Source organism: Tribolium castaneum, chromosome 3, assembly GCF_031307605.1.
Source record: "Tribolium castaneum strain GA2 chromosome 3, icTriCast1.1, whole genome shotgun sequence".
Taxonomy (NCBI): Eukaryota; Metazoa; Arthropoda; class Insecta; order Coleoptera; family Tenebrionidae; genus Tribolium; species Tribolium castaneum.
The window spans coordinates 17,528,174-17,552,373 of NC_087396.1; the positions used below are offsets into that span (position 1 = coordinate 17,528,174).

The following is a 24,200-nucleotide window of genomic DNA, read 5'->3' on the forward strand; positions in this document are numbered from 1 at the left end:
AATTGCTCGAATCGAGTCAAATCGGCTAGTAGCAGAACTTAGTAGCTCAAATCAGGGTTTTTTATGTCCTCTGGCTGCCACTCTAGTCATTTATCATGGAAAGACCGTACTGTTTTTACAGTTTGTAGTAAAAATCCCTAAGCTGATACTTCCGGAGAGCACTTCCGGTTAACAACAAAACATAAAACTTTTGAGCGATTGAAACCGGGAATAGAATCCGTGATTAGAAATTTAACTGTAAGCAAAACAGTTTGTTTGGGTTGGTACGCCATGATGCGTGTTGGCCCCACTGTCATAATTTCAACCGTGAAATCTATGGAATGCTCCAATGAAATGTGCATTTATCAAGTGAATACAAATGTTTAAGCTAATGAGATAATGAAATCAGATGTCGACGTGAGTGTCGCTCTTTAAATTTACCGTTTTCCACCCGAATTAGATGTTTTTACGCGTCTCCCGGCGAGGTGGAAATTCCTCCTCTTTAAAGTCCCACATTAAACGGAATAAATTATTTAGTTTTATTAGATTTGTGTTTGCTTAGTGAAATCGTTAGGGAAGGAGATTTCCCAGCTAAATGCAAAAACACAATTCAGCAAGAAACACACCTTAAGAAAAGCACGTTCTCTCCAGCAAACAGATGGCACTACCGGAAAAAATTCGATCGAGTGCATCGGCAGTTTGTGGCCCATTTGTGTAACAAAAGCCACCATAACAATCAATTACACACAAAGAATCGTGCAGCGGAGGCCGAATTAATTATTCCTGTATTACATTGCAGACTAATTAGAGCAGTTTGTTACCGATATATTTCTCCACCAGAGATGCACTTGTGGAAAAAAAATGGATAATGTAGTCATGCTTTTTTGACAGAGATCAAATTGGAAAAAGAGTGACAGGTGAAGTGAGGAAATAATGGCCACTCGTCATTAAAGTGCTGCGTCCAATTTATTATTGTGCGGCAAATAATTCAAATCGATGCAAAACTGATGAAAAAAGTTGTTAAATTTGAAAGAGAGGGTTTCTTCGTGGCCAATCAAATTTGCGGCTAGGAAACTCCGCCTCTCCAAGTTATTTCTATAATTTATCAACTTCTAATCATAAAAATTATTAGTTGCTTTAGCCAACTTCTCAAACTTAGAGTGCAGATCCATTGATCCGCTGTTGACATTAATTTGAAAACATCAATAAAGGTTTTATACCTACGTAGCTACGCTACAATCTGAAGCCAAATTCTGTTAAAACCCATTCTATTTTAATTTTACGGCTAGCACACCGGCAGTTTTTAAATGAATAAAATTATTAGACGGAACTTTTGGTAAAATATTCGATTTCATGATCATGATGGAATTATCAAGAGTTGTTCTGTGATTTTTACTTTTTTAGTTTCAAACCATTATTTTGTATGCTGATTCGAATATAATCATTAATATTACTCTTATTTTAACATAAATTAACTATTTTTTAAATACATGACGATTCATTCTGAAACTAAACATTAACACTTTTACGTCCTTAATTAAAAAGTTTTAAAAACAAAACTTTTCGCCTTGAGGAGATTTTATCCTTCTTAAGATCCTGTGGTGTGATAACGGTTAATTTTATTAAAAATTAAGTTCTACTTTTGTAATTTTTTTATTTACGGAAGCTAGGTCACATTTTTCCAAGCCACTGTTTATCTTTGTTTGCATTTTAAAGGAAATGTTTGTTTTCTCCAGCCATTTAAGAGCTTTTCCATTGTTTCGCGGCAACATTCCTTTCATTTTTTTTTTCATAAAAAACACAAATAAATTGTTATATAATTTGTGTGATAAACATTTTGTAAGACGAAAATTTAACTAACAATTCTCAAGTGAGAGTGTACAGAAGCGCAGCTCTTGAATTAACAGAAGAGAATTATTTACATCCCGTGCCTAATTTCATTCATTCCAAGCCGTAAACATTGTCTTTTGAGTGGCGTTATTTATGTCCAAGCATTTAAACTAAAAAAAATTAAACTTGTTCTTTTATTAACACAAAGGGAGCCCTTGACAAAAACACTTAACTAAACTTCCAAGGTACGTGAGCAAAGATGTGGGAAGGCATGTTGATGTCACGCATTTAGCTCAGATGGGGGTACATTATGTTGAAGTTTCATTTATTTCATCCCCAAAAGTTCATTAAAAATTTAATTAGTCGAGTAAGAACGTAAATCTAATTGGATAAAGGGTTAGATCCATCAATCAGAGTAAATGGTTGTGGGATTTGGGAGCAGGTGAAGGATGGTAATGAGACCCGATTTTTCCGCGCGACACTTTATTTCGTTTCTTGTTCGAGCTGTTGTTTTAGCAAAAATCCGTCACAACAATGGCATTGATAAACATAATAGTACGAAATAAAATTTTAATAGCCAGCATAATGATTGTTTTTTCCGATTAATCAGCACCAATCAGCTATTTACCTTCGTCATCGGCGAAGACAGTTCATGCACCAATTTCCTGCGACTTTCCTTCGCTTCCGGACCGCCACATCCGGCAAACTTTAAAGCGAGTTGGAAAAAGTTGGCAACTTCCGGCAACTCTCACACACCGTCCTTTTCATTTTCTTTAAACTTCTTTGCGATTTGGTGCACCTCGAGCTGCTGCTGCTGGTGGGGGTTCCGAATCACGACTGCGACTTCCACGACATGTTGGGGCACAGCGCGCAAAATCACCGAATTTTATTGCAAAATGTGAATCGTTTCGAAACTGGAGTTTTTAATAGCGACTTATTCAAGAATTGATGGGTCTGCAAGTTTACCATTGGCTGGGGCAGCCCATTAGGCCACGTTTCATTGTTTGCAGCAAGGCAGAACGCACGCCAACTCGCACGTAAATCGGCAATTAGCACCCACAGGTGAGGGTGGTGCCGATTTTCTTTCATTTCGGAAAATTGCTTCTTTTATTCCCTGCTCTCTAATCAATCCTCATCAAGAACACCCAAAGGATGCGGGAAATTCAGCTGTCCCGAGCCTTGTTCTTACAAAATAAACGTCCCTAGTTTTACGACTTAGCGATTAGTGATTATACCAGTTATACTTGACATAATGACTTTTTTCTTATAATTATTTGTAATCCTCAGAAGCAATACATTAATCCCGGTGATATTATTAAGAATCATTATTATTAAACTCAAGCTTCTAAGCCACATTTTCGGTCTCCTAAATTCGGTGTGAAAACTCCCTTTTGTTTCATTCATTTGAACGTTGCAAACTTTCATTGCATATGCGCGTATCTACGAAACTTCCCGCTGGGATACACTAGAGTGGAAATTTATTGAATAAAATTTAAAACAGCACACTGCTGCTTTTATCCAGAAATTGGACAACACTAAGTTCACCAAAACTAAAGTTAGTGTTGCACTCAATAGTAATCGCAATTCACTTTTAGCATAATAAAAACAGTGGAATTTCGTACTGGTATCTGATTTTTATCCCCATTTCATGGTTAGAAAAAGAAATTAATTGGTGTTGAAGCAATCTGTCCAATTCTTGTGTCCCCGCCTCCACTTACGTTCTTCCAGTTGTGTTATGCTTGATCCCGTCTTTGTTTCAATTGGCCTAATTTTATTCCATCAACTCTGTTAATCACATTAGTGAACTTAGTTAACTAGGTATAGTTTAAGCATCATCAAGACATCACACAAACCTAATTACCTACAACAAACTGCTTTTGTGCCAACTACCATAACTCACATTTTTATCGAATCTGTATGCAAATAAATCAAATAATCCTCAACAGGTGATAGGCTCAGCGGATCGATTTTAGTCTGGCTTTATTCATTATAAAATCAATTAGCTGTGTGCCAATCCAGAAAGCGCCCAGACGAGGTGTGCAAAACAACCCCGTGTGCTCGATACAAGTCTCGCCGGTGGGGTTTCTCAAATATCGCAGTCAATAAGAAGCCGCAAGAATCAACGCCAAACAAGACTTTTCTCTTGGTGGCGACGTCGCGTTCGAATATTTGTAATGAGTTGGGCCTTCGCGAATTAGCATTTCCTGCTCGGAGATGGATTATGAGGAACTGAAGCGTGGATCTGAATCCGATTCGCCGGAGGGATGCAATCGGTTATCGTGGCGGTTATCCCGAAAGACTCATCAAATTTAATCATTTACTTTTAGCTCTGCGGGTGATTTTTAAATTGCTGGTTACGCTAACCGATCTCGTTATAACTCGTGTATGAAAGTTGAAAATAATGTACTTTGAGGGATTAATAAAGGGAAGTATTGATTTGGGCGAAATGAAATCGGCGAGATTAAACACAAGGAATGTTGGAATATTGATACTGGGTTAAAACAGTGCTAGGGAAGCGCGTGCCGTCCGCCAAATCGCCAGTATTAGCAGGTCGATATTACAGCTAACAGTCCAAACGTTTTTGAAAATGTTTATAATGTGCATGAATTGACAAAAAATAATCTGTAAAGTAAAAAATACACTAGGATAAACGCTGAAGTGACTCATTGTGGCACTAAAGTGCAAGCTTTATGATTTTCTTTTCCTTTTTTATTTTGAAAGTTCCAAGTTATTAACCTAGATTTATTTCGACTTTCCGCAACCTCCGCAGCCATTTCGTAAGTTTGAGAACTGGAAGAGAACCGGCGAATAATTGACATTAAAAATTTAAAGTTAATGTTTCAACTAGCATCACTTCATCAAGAAACGTTAAAATATTTAGAGCGGTGGGTATAATGTGGAAACGAACGAACATCTAATTTTACTTCCTTGAATCCTTTTTTTCCAAAGCTCTTCGGTCTAATTAGGTTTAAAAATAAACCAGTCCTTTATCAAAGAAACAACGAGGAAACCAAAACGCACATTAGCGAATAGGAAGTGGAAATGGAGGAATTATTTTAAGGATAAATGTCAAAGGGCGGAGCAGCTGGAAATGAATTTCAAGCATCCATAATGTACTGCAGACATCTTTGTTCAAGGGAATGTTTTTGTTTCATTATTAAATATTTTGGGGGCCGTGTATTCAATTTCTCTTGTCTGGATCACAGTATGTTGAAATATATTAGGGTTTCACTACTCAATTTACATTTTTTCTTGGGAAATCATAAAACCCAAGAGTGGCCCAAAATGCAAATACCCGAAGTGATATTTGCGTAGGCACCCCGCAGAGTGGCTAACTATTTTAAATTCAACATGGCGTCACTTAATCCCTTCCGAATATGTTTCCATGTAAAAGGGATCCGAGATTATGTCCTATTAATATTTACGACAAAATTAAAATTACCAAAAATGAAAGTCACAAATAAGTAGCGGTGCGATTGGACACCTGTTGCACAAGTCAGACGAAAAATTGAAGCAGAGGACAGCAACCAGCAACCTGTTGATAGGCTTCTTTCACGGTAAAGGGGCGGCATCTCGCGAGACGACTGGAGGACTCGTGTAAGTTTCTGTAGCAGAGATCGACAGAAAATGCGCTACGATTTCAAAATGAACTAACTTAATTTCAGTTCTCTGGTTCTTTAAAAGATAAGAATACGTTTTGTGTGCTTATTTGTGTAACAGTTTCTAACTGGGGTACGTTTTAAAAAAAACAAAAAAATATGTTTCAAAAGTATTTATTATGTGTTCCGTTTTTCAAAACGTTAAAAGAAAAATTCAAGCTGATTTCCCTTCTTCGCCCCCACCTTCTGCACCATTTCGATCCTCTTCTGCTGATTGTCAATTGCGGCATTCAGTCTCTTGATATTTTTCATTATTTCCATATTCTTCTCTTCAATCTTCCTGACATTTTCTTCCGTTACTTTCAAACACATTTCAGTCTGTTCGTTGATTTCTCCAATTTGAGCAGCCAACACTTTTCCTCTGGCCGCTTCATCCTAAAATACATCCTCAAAAACAAGCCACAATCCTATGTATATAAAGAAAACCTCGACAGACTTCTGAGTGTCAAGCAAAGCGGCCCTCATTTGATCATAAAGCTCAGAATGCTCCGATTTTGGAATGGCAACCTTCTCTGCATTTCTCCTCTCGACTTCGGCCTTAGTGGTATAGGCTTCTTTGACAGCCTTGAGAATCTCAGTAGCGTGGTCGCAGGCGATTTGGGCACCCTAGGACTAGAAATTCAGAAAGGAAATAAAGAAAAAAGTCAGTTACTTCGACAAGCTTCTTCCCCTTCTCGTCTTCACGTCTTAACTCCCGCTTCATCTGCGCGGCGATGTTTTCATGTCGACGGTGCATTCTCACAGCTATTTCTTCTTTATAATCAGAAAGTAGCTTCAAGAATCTAGAAATCATTCAAAACTTTCTCAATCATTTCCACTGGATTTACTACTTCTCTATTAGAATCATCGGATAGTTATCCCTTAATTTCTCAAGCAGTTTTTTGTTGGGGATTTTATTGATAGCTTGCTCCCACATTGCCGGGGGTAACAAGAACTTGTCTTCTGGCGTTACAGAGGTTTCAAAGAATGATTTCGCAAGAATGCCTTTCTCAATTTCATCGAGAAGTTCCTCACGTTTCATCACCTAAAAGAACTTTGACCCAACAGACAACACTAATTTGGTTTCTGTCACTTTATTAATCCTTAGCTGAATGCGATCGTGTAGCACTAGAAGAAGTTCGTTTCTTAAATCTTTAGCATTCAAGTGTGCGAATGGTTCAAACTGGCCACGATCCCTCATATCTTGTTCCAGTTGCTCCAAAAGACCATTAACAGTGTCATTTTCACCTGCATGTATCTTCTCTGTGAAGAAACGATTAAATATAAAGCAGTGAACGTAATAACGCATGTCACCTACCGTCCAACTCATCTTCAATATTTGTCAACAGGACTTTATAGAAGGTGATAACCTTCTCCCGCTCTTTAGGATCTTTCCTCCTTGCTAGAATCTTTTCCATTTCATAATCGGGCACCTCCTCCCTGAACTTCTGTTCCATATGCCGGTCAAAAACACTACAACTTCGCTGTTTACGCCCCTCCATGAACCACCTAGTCTCACCCTTCCCCGCCTCCCAACCACTTGGGTTCTTCCTCGTCTAAGGAGACGGCAACGTACGCAAAAGCCCCTTGTCCTCCCGGCAATGTACGCGTAGCCACGTAAGTCCGCCCAGTTTTTGCATTCCTGGCAGCAGTACCTACATCAGCATCGTTATCCTCCAACCATCCTGGGGTCTGAAATGCTTCTCCTTCGGGCTGCAGCTGGAACACCTGGGTCGCATTCGCTACATCGACTTCGTTGACCGGAACTTTAAATTCATTGCCCAAAATTCCAGTTTGCATGCATAGAATGAGTTGTGAGAGGTAGATATTGCGGCCTCGTTTCTTTTCAATTCCTTGGCAAGGCTCCCCGCAGAGTTTTAGCAACCATTGCTTTTAAAAAATAAGGTTTGTGGTGCTTTGGGGATTTGGAGAACTTACTTCGCAGTGGTGACGAATGTCTTTATCGCGGATATGTTTGAAGTAAGTACCGACGAAGCCGAGGTAGAAGACGAAGTCCTCGTCTAATTTGTTCTCGATTTCCATTGCGCTAGAATTTTGACGAGAGTTTGAAGGGTGTTAAAGGTTTGACACGTGCTTGGCCAACGGTGATTTTCAAACACGTCCAACCTAGTTAAGCCACAATTGTTGTTTTAATGAAAACAACGTTGTAGTTTTAGATGAAAGTAATGATAATCGTATTTCGGCTAACTTTGAAACTTCTAGTTTGTTTTTAAATTACCAATAATAAGTCTAAGACCGTAACAAGAAAAAAACGTCATATCAATAATAACTGGTACTACCAATGTTGGAATCCACCAGTTTTGAACGATATACGAGTAAGTATTTTATCCAGAAATTCCCTCAAATCGGGAGATATGGCTATTAGAGCTATTATGTTAGAAATCGATATCAATGTCATGGTGAGACAAGGCAATGAGGAATGATGAAACGATAGACATCGAGTAATCTGTGCAAGATCCTGCCGGTGCATTTTCACGAGGCGGCAATATTTTCAGGGGCGACAAAGTGGATTAGTAAATTATAAAAACTAATTAGGCTTTTAGTCTAAACAAAAAAAATAAATATCACATTGGTCTAGGTCCAGCTCTAGCTGATGAGGCTTTTAAACACTTGGTCCTTCGCATTGATTTCAGCGTACGCGTACGTAGGTAGATATATGCTTCCGTGCTTGATACTTTTTGATACGATTTAAAACATAAACACCCCAAACTGCTTTGTTTAGCAGTGATATTAGTAACAAACAAATTTCTATTTTAAATTTGTTTTTGTATCGTCTGTGCGTTTAGTTATTCGGTAATCGTTAATAATACGTTAGTAATACGAAAAACAACAAGTTTAAAATTTGTGAAACTGTAAGTACTACCCTAAGCTATATAAAAATCTCCAAAAAGCGTTTTTCTGTTGCTCAATATAGAAAAAGAAGCTGCACGTGAGATAGGAATAATAAAACAAAGTAGTTCCATGACAAAATTTTTAATAATTAGTGATAATCGAGTGAAAAGACAATTTTTATCTATTTTATTAATTTAAAATAAAAGTATGCATGTTTCAGGACAACGTGTTTGCTCCGAAAAGAATCATAATAATACAGTAAAAACTATAATCTTCCAGTAGTGACTTAAGTGCTTTCTCTCAATTCATTCTCAGGACTTACGCATTCCTGAGGTCTGGACCTTGAAAACAAGTGTAAGGTTGGCGTCGTTTCTGCACATCTGGATGATTTATCTAAACCAACAAGATAATAATTAAGTATATACTACTGTGCCAGTGGGAAAAATTGACTAGAACAGTCACATGCCTAAATTACATGAGAAGATGGAGTTCTTTTGGTTTCGTTAATCATTTTCAGTTCTCATGATTCTTCTTGATCTTTTGACTTGAGTCGCTTATCCCTGGTTTCTTGAACGAGTTATCGTTACATAAATTCTATCGATTCTATAATTTTTATGAAAACACCAATCAGATCATTTCTACCTTAGCAACTATCCAATCGTGAAATCGTTCAAGAAACTGGGAGTGAGTTGTTAGTGAGTGTGTTAAACTTGAGTTCCAAGTAAACTACAAAAACTGTCGTAAAAATGCCAAAAAGACTAAATAAAAAACCGCCACGGGCATATTATAAAAAAATTAAACAAAACAGACAATTAGAACCAGGAAGCAGTCCTAGGTTTTTCAAGCCGAGTCTGTTGATTACTAATAAAGCGAGTAAGATAATGACAATAACGAATATTATAACGGCTAGGAACAGAAGTCAGTATCGGCACTGCTACTCGTATGTGGCTAGACACGGATCTAGACCCTCACATTTGGATGGACGACACGACAGGACAATTTTTTCAACTTTGGGTTAAACAAAACCCACATAATGTTGGACCTCATCTCACAGTACATACAATGAAACAGGATTTCAATTATGTCTAAGAGATATTCGTAATTTCAATAGCAAAAGCTCTTATCTTAATTATTTAACGCGATTGAAGTCTGTCATTGTCCTGCGACCGTGTTTATATCGTTTATACCTCGGTTTATACCGGTATCAGGGACCCCGACCCAAACGGTTACCGTTACGGTTCCGGTTCCGGTCCCAGATGAGTAAAAATTTTGGGTGCCGTTATGGTTCCAGTTCTAAATTAATAAGCATTTTGGGTTCCGTTACGGTTACGGTTCTAGATGAGCCCTTGATGCCCATTCAATAATAAAAAAAATAAAACAGAATACGGGTTCCGATTTTGGTTCCGGTCTAGTTTCCAATTCTCCTTCAATTATTGTAGTTGCACACATGGGTGTAATCAAAATAATGTAGCAAAATTTTACTTTTCTTAATTGGAAGGATGATCCAAATAAAACAGAGGTTCTGCCGTAACGGTTTTTGCATCTACCATAGACTCGAAAATTGCTTAAAAGCGAATCACACGCAAACCGTCGTGAATTTGCCTACAGATCATATTGTAAAAATATTGATTCTGGTCCGGATAATAACGGTTCCGGTTCACTGGAACTGTTCCAACAAAATTTAGGTTCCGGTCCGGTTTTCGGTTCTATTTTGGTTCGGTCCGGGTCCCTGACCGCTACTGAACTTTCACCAATTTCCATTAAGGTTTAACTGCAAACAATAATTTCGCAAGTCGTGACCTCGCTAAAGGGAAGTAAACAGGTTTCGGTTTTATGTAGGACAGCCATACACTTAATAAAAAATCAAATTGATTGAAAAATGGTATATCTTCCGAATAACTAGTTGCCCCTTGTAGTTACGTGAGGGTCATTCATGGTTCAATAAATGAATAAGGCCCACGACAGTCACGGCTCCAGCCGCGATGAGCCGTGCCTGTTGAACCTTCCTTTTCGGTGGTGTCTGTGGTTCCACTCATTGTGGTCCCGAAGTCCCACGATTACTCAGGAAAATAAACATGACTGCAACAAGCCCACCGCGTACTGCAGAGGTTTTAAATACAATTCCCTGGTGTCCGGAGGTCGCCGTTCTCTAGTCACTAACAGAGAGGCATTCAAATGGGCACGAGATTCCGGGCTTCCCCCATGTCCACGGTCCCAGAAACTAACCCCTGTGGACATGAGGGTATTGAGCCCCCTCCTCACCACGTCCAGGTACCACCCATTTGAGCCATGTTCAGCAAAATAATTAAATCGGGTCAAATTTTAACCAAAAACTGTGCCAAAACTTGATATTTCAAAAAATATTAAAAAAGGATTTGATGAAGCCGTCAGAACGGAAAAAAGACAAATTTTGCGCTTGATAATTAGTCAGAATCGTTCAAATTAGAGTCACAGATTATGTCTCTGATTTCTTGTGGTGATCTCAATAATTATGGAGACGAAGGCGATGATGACATAATGAGACTATGTTGTAATAGGTAAATGGTTAGTTACATAAAAAAGTTTTTACAAAAAACTGGATTTTCACCATACTTATCACTCGAATACCTACAAGGAAAACTCTAACAACGTTGAAAATCATCGTAAAAACTACAAGGCCCTAATTATTTATATTGCCCCAAATACGGAGTTGCTCTGAATTTATTTCGGGTTCTTGAACAATAAGGATGTATAAGACCATTATTTTAAATAATTTTCCAATAATATAATTTAGGAATGTTGACCAGTTAATGAGTTTAGTACTTTAATTATGCAATATACAATAAACAATGTAAAAAAAGTATTTTAATTAAATATTACCGTTCGAAATTTGATTATTTGACTCTAAGTTTGTCCAATTATGATAAATTAAAATCAGCGTTGCCATACCGAAGAAAAAATCAAAGCCTACTCTAATTGTAAATTCAAATGATCGTCTGGTACTTTCTCTTAATTATTTTTTAAAAATTACACTTGTACTAATAATTAGGAAACATCTTGCAATTTAGCATTTTGTGAAGCCATGATATGTGAAACTCCGGAAACTACGTTGCTTAACATTGACCACGTCATAATGTATAGTTAAGACTAAAAATTATACTTTGAATATTAAATTTTTAAGTCGTATATCAAAAAAAAATTGTTTTCCGGTCAATTTAATTTTTTGAGCTACTGGCAGAAACAACTATAATTTCTTGAGAGCAAGTTATGGTAAGTAAAATTTACTAAGTTGACGTTGAAAACCCTGCCCCTCTCCTTATGAAAACAAAGCATGGTTTCAGAACGCTACGCTGCCTTTCGGTGACCCGTCCGACTGCAATCGTCGCTCGTTCATCGACACAAGGTCACGAGAGACCGCCCGGCCCGCCATGTTGGCGCACGGAAACAGTCGTCGAATTTCCGCCAAACTTCGACGTCTGCTTGTTATTACCATGCAACTTGTAGAAATACCGTTGGCGTGGGAAACGACGGAGAGTGGGGGTAGCGTGCCGTGCGGCATAAGAGGAGAAATCTCTGCGCAAAGGTTCACTGCGCAATTTCCCCTGACTCCCTCCTCACGTATGCGTCAGCTGTAATATTCCACGCTCTAAAGTGGAAAAAGCTGGGCGTTTGTAACGTCACAGGTAACGCTTTGTCTACTTCTGATTAACACAATAGTGAAAAAGTGTAAAACAATGGCTCAGAGAATGTGTCGTTTGTGCTTAGGCACGGAAAATTTGCTTTGGGTGTTCGGAAGTTCGATGGTTGATAATATGGCGGAGATTATCCATACGACCAGCGGAGTTGAGGTAAATTTGCTTGTTTTGCGTTTTTGATACTGTTGGTGATAGGAAGTTACGTCCGCCGTGGTGAAGGTTAGGTTAGAGGTTATTGACCTGTGTGTTGGAGGGGGAATTGACGTGGTGGGGATGAGAATCGACCGGTTAGGTTAGGTTACTTGGTTTTCACAAAACGCAGTAAGCAGTCGCCGCCATTTTGGTCATCGGAAGACCACGCCCGTGAAGTTTCCGTTAACACACGTTCATTTTTCGTTAAAAACGTAGCTATTTGTTTTAATTTAGTCAAAATTTTGATCGATCAATTATTATCAATAAAGTAATCGATCAGTTAAACATTACTGTGACCTTGAGCGCCGCTTGAGTGGCGAACACAGAATAACAGGTTTTACAGAAACGCATCTGTCCTTGTCCCGATAGAGCGAAAGTGTCACTAGCACATCTATTGTTGCCAGCGCGTACTAAGCGTTATCGGCGGGCGATTTGAATTGCCCGTAGTTACTTTTCTTTTAAAGTTTGATTGCATTTTTCGTATTGTTTGTAAATATTCACAACAATAGTTGCTAATAACACTTTCTGATGTTAGACAACTATTGTTGCTGAATATTTACAAAGAATACGAAAAATAAAATATGAGAATAAATAAAGACAATAAACTTGTAATAAAAATTTATTATCACTAGTCAATATACACGATACGATAACTATAAACTAATGATTGATCCATCAAATTATTTATATTCCCACAATAAAAAAGTTCAAAAAAGCACACACACGAAAAAAACCACAAAACAGTACTAATTTCACATAAAACAAAGCCGAAGGCGAACACCAAACAAACCAAGCACAAAATGGCGATTTACACAATGGCAACTGTCACAGGTCCACTGTTAATTTCTGCCGATATTATAGGTAGCTTCGCTAAAATTGACTATACGTGTGTGCGACATCTGCGATAGCAAGCCGAACTACAGTCGATTTTGAATTTGGCGCCTATACTTGGCTTGGTGCATTTAGGTTTCACCACCCTGGTGGCGAACGAACGCCAAAGTGTTGTTGCCATGCGCCGTCAGATCCAAGGTTAATGTAGTATGTTTAACTACTAACAGGTTGTCTAAAATAAGAAAGTCTGCGAAATGTGGATAGAAGATAGATAAAACAAGTCTCTGTAAGAGAGATTTGAACAGCCGAACTGTGTACAGGGCATAGAAGCATAGATAACAGATATATAATGGTTGTAGATTGGCGACACTGTCTTCCCCACCACAAATTGTAGCGCTTGGAGGGAAATTTGTACCATTGTATTGGACAGACACAGATCTTTGATGAACAAAAATACAGTTTTATACCCGACACGCCTCAATGTGAAAAGGATCTTGTAAAACCAGTTTGGTGTGTCGGCTGTGAAAATGTGCTTTTGTTCATCTACGTGTTCAGCCGACGGAAATTCTGCTCCTGGAGATACAACAAAATGTCGAAGGGTCGCGACGAATTAATAGTTTCATTGATTCTGTGTCCCATCACAGCATTTTGACTGAACCGTTTGGAGACACATCCTCAAACAACAATTTTTTTTTAATGATTGAGGCAGTAATTTAATTTTTTTTATTGCTTCTCAGCGCTTCAGCGTTATTACCACTAACCAACTATCCCTACTCCCGTTTTTTTAACGAGTTATTACCCACTGTATAGAAGCTTCTCTCCCCACCCTTATTTTGTCCACTGCGCATTCGCGAGTTAGGGTCTTTCTTATTTTAGACAACCTGTAATAGCTCTTTAGTTGCAGTGGATTTTTAGAACTAATCCTGAACTAGTCCAGTATTTATTTAAAGCGTATGTGCGGTTCCGAACCAGTTTTACGGATTTTCGTCCACCGCGAACGATAATTTACTAATAAGCCACAAAAAATTACAAATAAATACATAATTTCGATTTAATCAGGTATTACATAAATCTTGGTAACCAAAACAGACAATTTCTTTATTGTGATTTCAACCCATTTTCAACTTCAAAAAGATATTAAGATAGAGTAACCGACAAAACCGCTTTAGTGAACTGCGCAACTCGGACTCGAGTCCGAGGATCACTGGGATTGATTCTGAACTGTTACTAAAAATTTCAGATTTTTTTCACCGCCAACTGCGTACTGCGCATACGAGTGATACCTGAACTATATCCCATTTCAGTTTATACTAGAATTTTGTAACGGCGCATTTGAATTTTTTAGAAATAAAGTATAAATTGAGTTTTTTTTATAAAAAAATAAGTTTGTGTTAAACTAAATCCCAGCGACAAATTTTGAGCCAAGGAAACTCGCCAGAAACTCCATTGTGCTCCATTTCACTCAAAAAAATGCAAATGCGTTGCTGCAAAATTCTAGTGTGAACGGAAACGGAATACAGTTAAGCTAATAAATAATACAGACCGCCTGTAGTTAGGCCCGGTTGTTGGTACTATTAAAATTCAGTTAAATTTTATCTCTCCGTAAAGTGCTAATGCAATGTGTATCTGATTGGCGTTGCTATGTTTTAACTGAAGTTTAAATTTATCTCTCCAATAAATATGTTCCTATTAACAGGCCCTTAATGTTTTTTTTGAAATGTAACCTCTTAGAAAATTTTGAAATAGTATGCAACCAAGATGTGCTCAGATGTCAGGTATTTCGGTATTTGATGTCAAATATTGTCTTTGTTACGTTAACAATAAAGGTGGTCAGTTTCAGACTTTGCCGAAACCAAGACAGAACGTGTTTTTTTTGTTACATTTTTCCGAGATTTTACTTTTTTTAACTCTTTTTTTAAAACAAATTATAAAAAATTGTCTAAATGACAGTTTTATAAAAAAATGTCGATGGACTCGTCGGACCATTTTCCGTTTATACGCATCCCCACCACATATCATGTCTTATCAGAGCTGCGTACACCTGCGTACCCCTCGCTTTATATATTTGTCAGTACTGTTAAAAAGGCCAAAAATTGAGGAAATTTTATTTTCTGTAGAAATTTATTTTAGTAAGAAATAAAATTATTTTTCTATCATGGAAATTATTGGGCAATGTACTGTCCCGTGGGTTAGGTCAGGTCAGGTCAGGTCAAGTGGCTCTCTGGCCAGTGAACCCGTTATCCACGGTCATTAAAACCCCTAAAATTCACTTGGTATATAATAGTATATTAAAAAACAAGTTTCATAAGACCAGTTTTAAAGCACAAATTCAGTTTAAAAAACAAGTGGCGTTAGCCACGAGTTTTTTGAAAGAATGAGTGCTTCAGGTTTTTTATACTATTTTTTGTAATTTGTCCCCTTTTATCCTGTTTTTAAGCAAAAATTATGATTTTAACCAATTTAGGGGTTTTTGTGGCTGTTGGAAATGTCTCAGTTTTGAAAGTGAAAAATTGATTTAAAAGTATTGTACTATCCAAATTCTATGAAAAAACACGAGTATGAAAGATAATGAAAGTAATCTTGCAAGAACGCCCCTTGAAATTTTTGAAATTGGCAAAAATACGGTCGCGAATTTGCTTCCTGCCAACGTAAAAATGTTCCGTCAAATAATGACTATTATGACATCGCACTTGATGACGTGTTGCGTGAACATTTTTTATATACCTTCACTAACATCTGTTGACAATCGTATATATTGCTCAAGAATATATAAATTCAAACGAATGAAGCATTGAGGTCACGCGTATCAGGCCACATTCCAACAACCGCAGACACTCTAACGTGGCAACGATGCCTGTCACACCCGGAGCAAGGTTATCGACTATGCTCGCTTAGAGGCGTGACCTGTTCATGCTGAATGAACTCTCACGGAAATAATACCGTCGAAGGTGTTCGTTCTAAGCATGCTTTGGAACATTTTGAATGCTTGACAACGCACACTTACAAATGAGTGGTGGGGCTGTATGACACAATTCCTACCTGACCATTTTACTTACACTATTTGTAAGTGATTGCTCTTAAAAAACAAATTTAGCGCCGGAAATCGTACTAAAGTACTAAAGACTAGTGGAGCAGGGTGACGAATTTTTCCAGTGTTGTGACTTCCAAGCCCAACAACCACACAATGGAAATAGCTGATTGAGTAGCTACTGAACACTTCTATTTTACGAAACAGGGACTCGTCGGACCATTTTCCGTTTATGCGCATCCCCACCAAATGTCATATACTTTGCCTATACAGACATTAAGTAGTTATAGCCTCCACTCTCTACAGTTCCTATCTTTTTTCCCATAACAAAGACAGTTTCTTGTCTCAAACAAAGTGGTTCCAAGTACTCATTTTAACTCGCAATTAACCCTACCACTCGTTCTTGTGACGCAGTTAGCAAAGGTTCGGAACTACCTTGGAACATAATTCGGCATAAGCCATTTTGGCTTTAATTTGGTATAAAAATACCAAGCACTACATCTTCGGAGCATTACGTTCTTAAACTGTAGAAGACAGTATATTGAAACAATTTGACGGTGTTTTACACCTTGCTAGCACACTTTGAGACCATGTCCAGTGAATGTAAAACCTTTATGGCCGATCCTTCATAACGAGTTCGTACAATACAATGCCCGAAAGAGGGACCAAATGCGGTCCGTTTACCAGAGATATGACACACTTACCTTCGTCTTTTTTCCTATACGTGTTGTCCATATAACTTGTCGGACCATATCTATTCGCACTTGATGGATTACCTACACAACGTACGATTGCATTTGCATTTGCAATAGATTCAATACTTATGGCATACCATATTAAAGAGTTTGCAAACAATACACTTGTATGTACGTGTCTTCTTTTTTTTAGATCTCCCAGTCGGATAAAGTTACACAAATGGTGTGCAGCACGTGTTGTCAAATTACGATAAAAATGTACAAGTTTAGAATGACCTCTATGAAAAATGATAGAGATCTAAAGGTACATTGCCATTTTAAATGATTTTCAGTTCCCTTTTCAAGTTTTTTCTTTCTTTAAGGCAAAGTACGTTTGTCCCAACACGGTGCCAACATCTTCAACCTCTGTGACCTCCAAAAAAGAAGCCGGCCCATCCAATAAGGTGACTGCGGCCCCTTGTACAAAAGTCGGTCCGATCAATTACAAGCTTGCGCATCCTTCAGTAAGAAAAGCGGTCCATGAAAATCCAGGCGTGATAATTCCCACAAAATGCCTACAATCGCATATCGGAGCATACATAACTTTGCTCACGGATGAAGTTGACGAATGGTACAAAGAGCGTAATTACAGTGATGCCGAAATCGCAAAGTTAAAACGACAAGCATACGAATCGGCAATTAAAGAAGAGAATGTAGCGAAGAAGCGTAAGTTAGATCCGAAAGGGAAAAACACTAAAAAGAATAGTTCGGCTGAAAGCTCCAAAAGAAATGGAAGATTGAGTGTTGATTCCGAAAGTTCTCGACCGGGAAGTGCTTGTTCGAATAGTACAAATAAATCATGCGAACAAACAAAAGGACGCAGTGCAGTGGGTGTTAAAATGGATGTTCGATTTGCGCGGGATAATCTTCAGACTCTTGTTAGCAGTGCTGATGAAAAGATACATCTTGAAAAATCGGGCACAACGTGTGACAAAAACCAAGTCGCGGGTTGTAATAGGACAGAGACTGATGTTAGTGTTGAAGTGCTTCGGAAAAAATTAAATGTGAAATGTGATAGAAAAAAAGACGTGGCTTCACTTCAAAACCCAGTTAGTGATCCTAAGAAGAAAGAGGGTCTTCAGAATTCTACTGTTAAATCTAGTAATCAAGTAGTTCTTAAAGATAGTATTGCTCAATCGGGGGCTACTCCAAAGGAGCCAAAGCAAATTGATAAATTAAAGGATCAAATAACATTAACGACTATTCTTCGAAGTGATGAATCTAACAAGAACAAAAATGAAAATTCTGCAATTTTACAGATTGATTCATCTCGTCCAAATACGAGTATGAAACCAATTGAAAACCAAAAAAAATCTTCTCTTACAAAGGAAGATCCTCATTTACCGGCTCCAACAGAGTTTACTAATTACACGTGGATTGTTCTTTCTGATTCGGAGGACACAGAAAAAGAGGAAAACAGCTCAGACAGCGACCCCATTGTTCGAGACATCGATAGTGGAAGTACTTCAAACGATTCCACGAAACTGCCCGAAAACACTGACAAGGCTACATTCACCGAAGCATTGGATTTGGTACCGACTAATAGTAATATGCCTGATTTGTCTTTGGTATCTCTTGTTTCCAAATCCCACAAACTATACACTTGTAAAGTTTGTGATTCACAAAAATCAAGTCTTAAAGAACTCAAAATTCACCAAAGGAAAACTCACACGAAATGTCCGTTTTGTAGCAAACGATTTCGAACATTGGCCCATCGAGATGAACACGTTAGGACAAAGTGTCGCATAAATAAAAGTCCCGTTAAGTTGAAAGTTCCTAAGCTTCAATTAGTCAGGATCGATGAAGACGAGGAAATAAAGAAGAAGTATTTTACCGCTTTCCAAACGGAAAAAGATAACAAGAAGGATGATAAAGTCGAGAAAGATAAAGACAAGGAAGATAAAAACGCTGCTGAGAAGGAAAGTGACAGCGATGATGATTTAGACGGGCGACTTGTAATTTGTGATCCCGTAACAGTTAAAGCAATTAGCGAATTGGAAAACTTTATTAATGAAACAGAAGTGATCTCGGACAGACAAACGCCAAAAGCGATGAATAACGAACAGAGTGATAACAATAATGACGACGTCATCTGTATTTCAGACGAAGAACCAGAAATGCCAGAACTGCGACATGATCCGCCAACACAGAGCTCAAACAAAATGATAGATGTAATCAACAACGAACTTCTGAAAAAAATCAAAATCCATGATACCGACGTCAACATTTTAAAACGCATCTTATCCCTCCCAAAAACCACCGCCGACAAGAAAACTGATACACCTCCACCGGACAATCCAATCGAGGACAACCCAATCGTAAATGGGAACACCAACCGGGTCAAGATCTTTAAAAACCTCCGTAAACATCTCAATAAATACAAAATCCCAATCCAAGTCCATCACGGACCGACCGTATCTGTGGAATACAAACCCACCAAAGCACCGCCTGCCAAAAAACTGAACGACTTGTGGTTCACCACAACACCTCAAGAGCTCAGACCTTTGGCAAAGCCACCTGCGCCACCCGCTCCAAACAACCTCACTTATACTCTTTTCAACGCTCCGGCGGTAGTGACGACTTCAAGTCAACTGATAAACAACGTTCCGCAGAAATTCATCGCAAGACCCATAACAACAATGGCAGTAAGACCCGTAACAACAATGGCAGCAAGACCCGTAACAACAATGGCAGCAAGACCCGTAACAACAATGGCAAGCACCTCCATTCTGCTAAATCGTACTCAAAACATTTGTACCAGCACCACTAACAACAAGATTACAAATATTATCCTCCTTCCACCTAATTTAGTATCGCTATCGACGACGACACAAGGAGCTTTCCCTGTCATAAGCCATGCCAAGACGGTAAACGGGCGGAGCGATCAACCAACTGCTGCTACAATTGATACGCTTCGCTCAATAACTGACGCGTTGATGCCGCCAAGTCGTGTTTCATTTAATAGTGAAAAGGCTAAGGAACAGAGTATATCAAAAGAAAATACTGTACAACCGGCTATTCGAGTTAAAAATCTTCAGGAGTTATCTTAGGTTTTCTATTATTATTATTATTTTTGTATCATTAAAGACTTAAATACGTATTTTTATTATTTTTATTGGGAATCCTGGGAATGGGTAAAAGAAACACTCATTCAATATTACAGCATTACATTTTTCACAATAGATCTTCACAGTCTCACAATAGTTCAATTTCATTGTAAAAGTTTCAAGTAACAACAGAACATTAGTATAACAAAATTATGGCAAGTAACAAGAAGTTTTTGTTGGTGTTTTATATTTTTTTCAATTAATATTCTATCGATTGTTTTACTTGTTATTGACTAGTAAATATTCATTAAGCTGCATCGTCTTGATAGTTCTTTTATTTTATTTTTTTAGGAAATGAAAGTGTTGCCGTACAATCGGCAGAACTGACTTCAAACTTGCTTTCCAAAACTAAAATAAAAGAAATATCTCTAAAAAGAAGACTCATTCCCAAATAAAAAATATAATCGCACATTTTTAGTTGGGAACCAGTCGCATCACCAATCAACTTATTGCCTATAAAATTTTACGTACCTAAAAACTTCGCAACAAAACCTAAAATTTTACAAAACAATAAATTACAATGTCAACAACGTTTATTGCACATTAATAGATATTCAACAAAAAAAGAAAGAACGAAGATAATTTGTCACGTAATCCTAGAAACGCCACGTTATGCAAACAGGAAACGTCTTAATATCATCAAACAATAACAGATTACCTAGAACCGTCATTGGACAGTTTCAGATCACTCTAACTTGTACTCTAATATTTTTTTCGTTTTGAAAATAACTCATTTTAATATGTTTTTTTAAGTTGTCAGCAATTCATGTACAAAAGTGACTTAGACGGCTCACTTCCGACATTTAGTACTTGAAATGATATAGACTAGACAGACCTTGCTAGTCGTTAAGATAAAATAAAGAATTTCGTTAACCTAATTTGAATTGCTTAAACCTAGGGCCGTTTCCTACCAGAATGTGTATCCCCCATCGGAGCCGCCTGCCAGAAAAGAGTTTTTCTTCTGTCCTAGAGCCACCTGGTGGCCCGCCATCGCCGCTAGCTGCGCGGCGGAGGGCGGAACCCCGGGTGGGGCCGGAGGAAGTACGGGCTGGGCTATCCCATCAAACCTCGCCCCGGCGTCGTACCCGTTCTAGGGAACAGTTAAATAGCCCAAACACGATCAAGTTCACTTACCGGAATCATGATCGTGGGCCTCAGCTGTGCTGGTTGCATCGCGTACGAATACGCGCCCAGAGAGGGATAATACTGCATAGGGGCGTAAGTGGGGTACCCGAGGTAGGTGGGGTATCCGGCGGCATACATCGTGCCCGGATGGTACATCTGAAACCAGTTTCGGGAGTCACTTCGTATGTTATCGAAGTGGGAGTGGCTTACGGGCTGCCCCACTATCGCAGCTGGGTGTGTCAAAGCCTGATCGTAGGTGGGGGGAGGCCCTTGTGGGTAAATCTGGGTTTGGCCAGGTATAACGTAAGGGGAAGCGGTCGGTAAACCAGGAACTACTGAAAATAGAACAGCGGAAGGTGGCGTCATGGTTGTATTTTGGAAGGATTATACCTCCATATGGTTGTGGCGTTGGTACCGACTGATTAGCCTGCGGTGGAGGCTGAGGAGTGAATGTCTGCGCAGATGATGGCGGGGGTACGGCGCCCCCTATAGCTGCAAACCGAATTAAATACCGTTTTAAACATTCGATCGTAAAACGCCGTAATGAAAAATAAAAACCAAACCAACTGTTTTGTGATTTTGGTTATTTTTTTGGTTTTTAATTTGCAAATGATTATTAATTGATCAAAGAAATCTAAAATGAAGCAAAGAAAAGAAATTAATGCTTTTTTAGTGGAAAACACTGAAAATTTGTGACGTTGCTCGAAGATATGCAAAAATATTTTCGATTGTCGACTCACAGAATAGGAATATTTTTGCACAAATTTTTCAGATCGTATTTTCGACTAGATTACAAAATACTCCTATAACTATTATTTACATTTAGATTATTTCCGTACGTTATTCATAGGAAAAGATATTATATCTGAAAGCATGCATTGGATTCATTCTGCATCTCACGAAAAATTTATCTGGATTTAGGACAGCACTTATTCCTCATATGCAAAAGATAACATCACATCATTTCAACCCGAGGGAACTTTGGAAGGAACTGACTAATGCAGAATGATCTTTATGTGCATAAAACATGCAAACAAAAGAAATAAGAAAGAAAAAAGTGAAAAATACACTTCTCGGGTTACAAACAAGGAATGCCAGAAGTGTATTTGTTGAGATAACTATAAAATAAAATCATGCAAGAAAATAAATAAAAAGACAGTTTCAGCAGAAATTTTACACTCCGATGCCGTCTGCTAAAACCGTTGAATAATAGCATGCGAAATATCTAAAAACAAGCTTAATGTTGTTATTTTGGACATATGAAAGCGGGACTTGATTAAGAAATCAAGTGTAATCATCCAACAGATTTTTTCCTTTAGAGAAAGAATCTGTTTTTCTGAAGACGTTTTTACCAATTTGGAAATATGTTCATGCCCTAATATGTACACCATAAGGCATGCAAAAATAAAAATCATTAGATCGAGTGTTTTGGTACATTGCTTCGTCGGATTTTTAGTTACACCTATTGACTCGAAGTTCGAAAGCAATTTACCCTAGCACCATGCACAAGTAAATACTAAGTTCTATCAAAAAAAATAATTACTTAATCTAGATTAGTCACATAATATTAATAAGGTAATTCAAACATTTTAAATACAAAATCCCGTAGACCTGTGGCAGAGAACGCCCCACTTATCAGAGTTTGTAAAATTTAAAATTTTCATCCGATAAGTGGAACTGATTTTACGATATATTAGCGACGTAGAGGTGCTGCAGCGGTTTTAGCCAACATTGTAGCAAACACCGGGTGAATCCAGTAAGTACCACCCTACACCCACACACAACAAAAAATATGCAACGACGCACTCGGACCCCAGACTTTATTTATTAGACAAACGGGAGACGCACAAAATCTTACAATGTACGAAATTTACTGGTTTTGAGAACTACTGGTTCTCTCAACTTCCTTTAATTAAAATGGCTTGCAAAAACTGAAACGGAATAACAAAACAAAGACAATCTCCTCGAATATAAATATTTAATTATGCTGCAAGTGGAAATGCTTTCGATTTAAAACTTGTCGCAAGCAGCCGAAACTTTCTAAACGCGGAAACTTTTGTCACGAATTGGTATTCCAGCAATCGATTTTCTTATCTAGTTTAAGATTGCATGTCTCGAATGGCATTCTTTCCGCTCTTGCGACTCGTTTGATGAATTTTTCACGAGTTATGACCTTATGGACGCCAACGCAAAAGAAAAAATTAACCATCTGTTGGTTAAAACGCTGCTTAAATAAAAGCGGGCCCGAGTGGGAGTTGCGTATTTTTTGGACTTCATCATGCAGTGATAGACCACAAATGTCTAATGTTGGACCACTGAGAATTTTTACATCTTCAGCTACAGTAATTGTTACAACACTGCATTGTCGACCCGTACTGAACTAAAAAAAACTGTGGGAAGAAGCAAACATTCTGGTTGAAAAAATGCAGTGTTGTATGCAATCCCAACCAAAAATCTAGTGAAGGTAAAATCGTTGAGCGGGTATAACCAACAAGCATCAGCCACTGTTTAAAACACATGAAAATAAATATGTACTGTATCGTTTGCAGTCCGAGATCCTTTGCGGTCCGCGGCTCCTCCCCAGTCGATTTAAAACCAGGCGCTGGAATAACACATCGTCATCATATAAATCGCCCTAAATCACATTCAGTTTATTAAAAACCCTAACATTACCTACTGCAGTATTTTGCAATGTAGGACAAGGCTATTAAAAAGGCATGGGAACAGAATGAGCAAGAACATGGAAGTTACCTGATTCAGACAAAGATAACCTAACTGTTAGTATTGATTGGAACATCCTGCACGGAACTATGCAAAATTTTTGCCAAAATCTGCCCCCGAGATTTCGAAATCGTCTTTTTTGCCGAAATACGGCGGATCGCGGATGGGGCCCGTGTAGCCCTCCAAGGGGGTGAACACCGAGGCGATTTATATTCCTAACGGCACCAAAACCACAACTTACCTTTTTTATCGCTCATTTTCGTTGGCGACTCTAATAATCACAATTATCGTACAAAATTAATTACAATTATTACACTTGTTTTGTGAAACTTCACTTCTTTCACCACCACACGAATAAAACGTCAAAAGACGCGCATGTGCACCACCACCAACCTAACAAAACTAACAAACGCTTAAAAATAATCACAGCTCAATGAGAATACGAAAAAATCAAAATGCAACAAATTGGGCCCAATTACTGGACTGGT

At 38.2% G+C, this 24,200-nt stretch overlaps 4 protein-coding genes across 7 annotated transcripts in view; 1 reads left to right on the forward strand and 3 right to left on the reverse strand.

Annotated features, from left to right (window-relative positions):
* Nucleotides 1–3,030, reverse strand: part of LOC662555 (orexin receptor type 2) — a 36,910-nt gene extending 33,880 nt beyond the window's left edge. Inside the window, exon 1 of one of the 2 annotated variants that reach the window (XM_008201514.3) lies at nucleotides 2,438–3,030. The gene's annotated coding sequence lies outside the window, so the exon portion shown is untranslated. The remainder of the gene's footprint in view (nucleotides 1–2,437) is intronic. The other variant, XM_968645.5, reaches the window with a different exon arrangement.
* A 2,536-nt stretch (nucleotides 3,031–5,566) lies between these two features.
* Nucleotides 5,567–7,564, reverse strand: LOC662519 (uncharacterized). The gene is made up of 8 exons (XM_008201512.3): nucleotides 7,386–7,564; nucleotides 6,967–7,337; nucleotides 6,766–6,920; nucleotides 6,541–6,710; nucleotides 6,299–6,492; nucleotides 6,121–6,250; nucleotides 5,895–6,074; nucleotides 5,567–5,843 (listed from the first exon to the last, which is right to left on the reverse strand). The coding sequence occupies exons 1-8, from the start codon at nucleotides 7,488–7,490 to the stop codon at nucleotides 5,610–5,612; spliced, it is 1,539 nt and encodes a 512-aa protein (XP_008199734.2). The 5' UTR covers nucleotides 7,491–7,564; the 3' UTR covers nucleotides 5,567–5,609.
* Nucleotides 7,565–11,883: 4,319 nt separating this feature from the next.
* Nucleotides 11,884–19,859, forward strand: LOC107398245 (uncharacterized). Of its 2 annotated transcripts, XM_064355385.1 has the most exons (3): nucleotides 11,885–12,127; nucleotides 16,914–17,024; nucleotides 17,083–19,859. In XM_064355385.1, the coding sequence occupies exons 1-3, from the start codon at nucleotides 12,014–12,016 to the stop codon at nucleotides 19,807–19,809; spliced, it is 2,952 nt and encodes a 983-aa protein (XP_064211455.1). In that variant the 5' UTR covers nucleotides 11,885–12,013; the 3' UTR covers nucleotides 19,810–19,859. The 2 variants fall into 2 exon arrangements, with proteins under 2 accessions (XP_064211456.1, XP_064211455.1); XM_064355386.1 differs by lacking the exon at nucleotides 16,914–17,024 and having other exon boundaries at nucleotides 11,884–12,127.
* A 50-nt stretch (nucleotides 19,860–19,909) lies between these two features.
* Nucleotides 19,910–24,114, reverse strand: LOC662381 (uncharacterized protein). Of its 2 annotated transcripts, none has more exons than XM_008201511.3 (5): nucleotides 23,954–24,114; nucleotides 21,382–21,483; nucleotides 21,202–21,323; nucleotides 21,001–21,147; nucleotides 19,910–20,956 (listed from the first exon to the last, which is right to left on the reverse strand). In XM_008201511.3, exons 1-5 carry the CDS (start codon nucleotides 23,967–23,969, stop codon nucleotides 20,774–20,776), a joined length of 570 nt encoding a protein of 189 aa, XP_008199733.1. In that variant the 5' UTR covers nucleotides 23,970–24,114; the 3' UTR covers nucleotides 19,910–20,773. The 2 variants fall into 2 exon arrangements, with proteins under 2 accessions (XP_008199733.1, XP_973572.2); XM_968479.5 differs by having other exon boundaries at nucleotides 21,202–21,326.
* Between the last annotated feature and the right edge of the window lie 86 nt (nucleotides 24,115–24,200).